General features: G+C 43.5%; 1 protein-coding gene across 1 annotated transcript; it reads left to right on the forward strand.

Moving 5' to 3' along the window:
• Positions 1–1,055: 1,055 nt before the first annotated feature.
• On the forward strand, positions 1,056–1,994 carry LOC136003275 (protein chibby homolog 2-like). The gene has a single exon (XM_065658721.1). The coding sequence runs from the start codon at positions 1,056–1,058 to the stop codon at positions 1,992–1,994; it is 939 nt and encodes a 312-aa protein (XP_065514793.1).
• Positions 1,995–3,807: the final 1,813 nt, after the last annotated feature.

Raw genomic sequence — 3,807 nt, forward strand, 5'->3', positions numbered from 1 at the left:
AGGGAGAGAGTGTTGAGCAGATAAATCTGAAGTTGCTGGGACTGAAATGAGAAGCATTGGAGGTCCAGTCTAGCAATATGGATTCTAAAGAGATGGGTTTTCTGGTGATGTGAAAAAGAAGCAGTCAGATTGTAGGAAAGAGAAAAGCAATCACTATTGCAATGCTAGAAAGCACAAAAAATAATGGAGCTATCAAAGAATTTGAAGAAAAGAGTGACTGGGGAGAAATGAGAAGAAAAGAGGGAGAATTACCCATGGATTGTGACAGGTTTTAGACTATGGTGATGGTAACTTGTCAGAAAAACATGCAAAGAGCAATAGACCTCTCCTGGTCCCAATGTTCTGGGGCTGTAGTTTGGATTTTTAATTATTTGTGCATATTGTGTCATTCACTGCTCCACCTGTTCACAGTTCTCTGGATTTTAAGATTGAAAAGCACAACTGTCACCACACTGTTTTGGTGTCCTGTTAACACAGGCTACTGAGCACCAATAAGAAAATCTTCTCTTGAGGCCGGTTTTTCACTGTCATCCTTCAAAAAAATTTTCTTTTGAAAAGATGGTTTCAGCCTCACAAAATTTTTAATTCATTTGTCTGTCATTCAGTCAGCAGTGGGCTATTCTGAGATGCAAGATGCTGTTACATCTTACCCTCTTACATGTCTATAAAAAATGAGGTAGAGAGAGAGGAAGGAGAGTCCGAGTTTTATATAAAAGCTTTTGGTGTTGCCATAGATCTGCTTTATCTGCCAATGCCAATTTTCTCAGCTTCTATAAACTGTGTTTCTGGTAGGTTCCTTACCTTCCAGAGTCAAAGGAGCAACACAGTCGACTGTGGGAACTGACTTAGTTTCTCATTCCCCTCATCCAATGGACTTTAATTCTGACCTTGAATTTTGGCAGTAACTCTGTGTACTTGTGCTTCCTGTTGTTTCAGTCCTGATCAAGATTCTCCAGCCCCGCCGTGTCACCTACTTGCACTACACAGTGGCATCTTGCAGAAGTCCTGGAAGAAGTCTTTTCACGCAGTCCTCTTCGATTTACTAAAGAAGATCCATGTCTGCTTTTGATCTGAAGAATGAGAGCATGCAGTCTACAGAGCCTGAGATAGAATATATTGCCCCACGGATGAAATATAGGGATGAGATGTTTACCTTCATCGATGGCAAAGGGGTGAGTGAGATCTACTGCCAGCCACCCTTTGCTTCCCACCGGAAATTCTTTAGCAAGAAGGCACAGGATGACTGGAGCATCTGGGAGGAGAACAGAGCCCTCTGGGAGGAAAACCAAGTCCTCCGGATTGAGAACAGGATGCTCTGGGAAGAAAACAACACTCTTCAATGTCTCCAGTCACAGAACAGACCTGTCCAGGTTATTTACACTGATGCCATTCAGCAAAGCCTCCAGAAGGAAAATAAGCCGTTCCCATTCTTCCAAGAGAGGAACATAGGCTTTCAGGTTAGCCCAGGCAACAAAGTTCTCCAGGTGGTCCAAGAAAAGCGTAGGGTCTTAGAGGATTTCCAGAAGGAGAGTAAAACAGTCCCCATCATCTGGAAAGACCAAGAATCCATCACAGTCCATGAAGAGAGCAAAGATGCTATCTCAAATCTTCAGAAGGACACTGATGACACCATAGCTGTGGAAGAAGATAACTCTGACTCAGCCCCCAAGCAAGAACATGAAGCTAAAAGTAAGAGCACTGCTTCATCCCAGAATACGATCAAGTCTTGCTCAAGTACGCAGAGTGAATCTGAAATCCTTCAGGCTCTCCAGGACTTATATGAACTCCTCCACGTCTTCCTGAAGGTGAACCCTCTCCTTGGGGAGAAACAGGGCCATTTCAATCTCTATGATGTCAAAAGATCCTTCCAAGAAGATTACAATAAACTGAAGATGCAGCTGAATGCTGTGAAAAATGCTATGTCAGACATTAGGGCTCAAATGCAAATATTGGAAAAGGAACTCATTGCCATCACTTCTGCATTGTATGAATAAGCAGGACAGAAGCTGGCAACTGGGCATCATCTTGGAGAAATGTGAAGCTTGATGCTAAGACCTGCTAGTTCAATGTCCTGGAAAGCTTCTCTCCTTGTTTCAGGGAACCTAATAAAATCCCAATAGAGCCTGAAGACATCTGGGGAGCCTTGTGTTATTCTGAAACTTTCTTATATTTCTTAGATGTATTTCACCTTCTGATTATACAGTGTAGGTGACTGTCATGAGTTCGCCTAGTGTCAGGAAAACTTGTTTTTCAACACTTTTCAAGTTCGAAGTTTTTGATAACAAGGTCTAGAATTTCAAAATATAATTCATTCCTTTCACACTTAATTTGAGTTACCTTATGTTGGACATACTTTTCGGAGGGATAGACACTCCCTGAAAATGAGGATCTCAACTGTGAGCTGAAAGTGGGTCCCTGATGGTCCCTTTCTTTCTTATAGCTGCCCAAGTTCAGTGGCTGAACTGTGTCTTCTGCTATGTACCAGCCTTTACTCATATAGAGGAAGCAGTGGGTCATGGAAAATGTAGCCTCCCACAGGAGACAGGCCTGTGAAAGACTATGGGAGACAGAAAAACTTGCTATATGTGCCATTTGGATACAATCTTGTTTTCTTTTCCTAGTCGCACATTCCCAGATAAGTTGCTCTTTCTCTTGTTTAAAGCTCTTCCTTGGAAAATGATCCATCTCTTGCCTCTGAGTATAACAGGACCATAAAGCAAATGTTGCCCACCAGAACAGCACATCCGCTTCTACCTTGGTTATTTGTAAATTACCTGCATTGTTTTGTACTTTAATTAGGCTTAATTGTTCTCAAATTGCCTTGTTTTCATACACTTGAATAATCCTACCGATTTCAAGTGAGACTACTATTTGCTGATAAATGTTTAGACTGCAGCGTTTGTAGGAAAGACTGCATAATGTTTTGTTCATAGCTCACTGCTAAAAGAAAATTCCTGTAGACTTGGTGGTCTTTTTGGACCAGCTCTTCTTTGTGGCCAGAAATTAAGCGCATCTTTGCAAGCTATCACATGTAGTTACGGAGCTGACAGCTCTCTAGCCTAGAGGAGCACTGATATTTCTAGTGGTATCACAGGGCAAGGACAATGCCCTGCCCCTGGGCAGCAGAAACCCCTGGGCAGCTTTGTGAGCCTGAGCTCTCTGGAATCTTCCATTGGACTTGGAGACTTGAAAGCAGGACCACACGTACTGCAATAAGTTACTGTCACGTGCTGGGGACTGGGCTGGGGTAAGCAGTGAGGCTAAGCCCTGATACCCTCACCAGCCCTGCTTCATCACCTGGTGGGTCCCAGTCAGCCAGACCACAGCAGGCAGGTGGGGAAGGGCTGACCTCTGCGCCTTGGTCCTGCTGCTGCTTCTCTTAGGATTTTTACATTTTCTCTTTGCAGAGCCCTTTTGTTTGAATGTCTGATGATTTCCCTCCTTTGTTTTAAACTGTTGATAACATATCTCAGCAGCCCTCTCGCCATGTGCTTTTTTCAGTTTTGCTTTTGTGTCTTGCACAGCTAAGCAGCCACTACACTGTCTTGCATACAGACCAGCTGATGGGACACCTTCAGTTCATCATTGAGCTGCTTTCAGCAGAACTGACCCATTGACTGACATCTCAAAAATTCGTGCCTTGCTTCAGGGATATGGCTCCAGAGGAAATGAAGGGAGGTCAGGTGTATAGAATCATAGAATGTCCTGAGTTGGAAAGGACCCACAAGGATCACTGAGTCCAACTCCTGTCCCTGCCGAGGACAATCCCCAATTCACACCATGTGTCTAAGGGCATTGTCCAATTTC

Source organism: Caloenas nicobarica, chromosome 1, assembly GCF_036013445.1.
Source record: "Caloenas nicobarica isolate bCalNic1 chromosome 1, bCalNic1.hap1, whole genome shotgun sequence".
Lineage (NCBI taxonomy): Eukaryota > Metazoa > Chordata > Aves > Columbiformes > Columbidae > Caloenas > Caloenas nicobarica.

Excerpts from the sequence above, each read along its gene's own strand:
- LOC136003275 (XM_065658721.1), top strand. The coding sequence starts at position 1,056 with ATGTCTGCTTTTGATCTGAAGAATGAGAGCATGCAGTCTACAGAGCCT.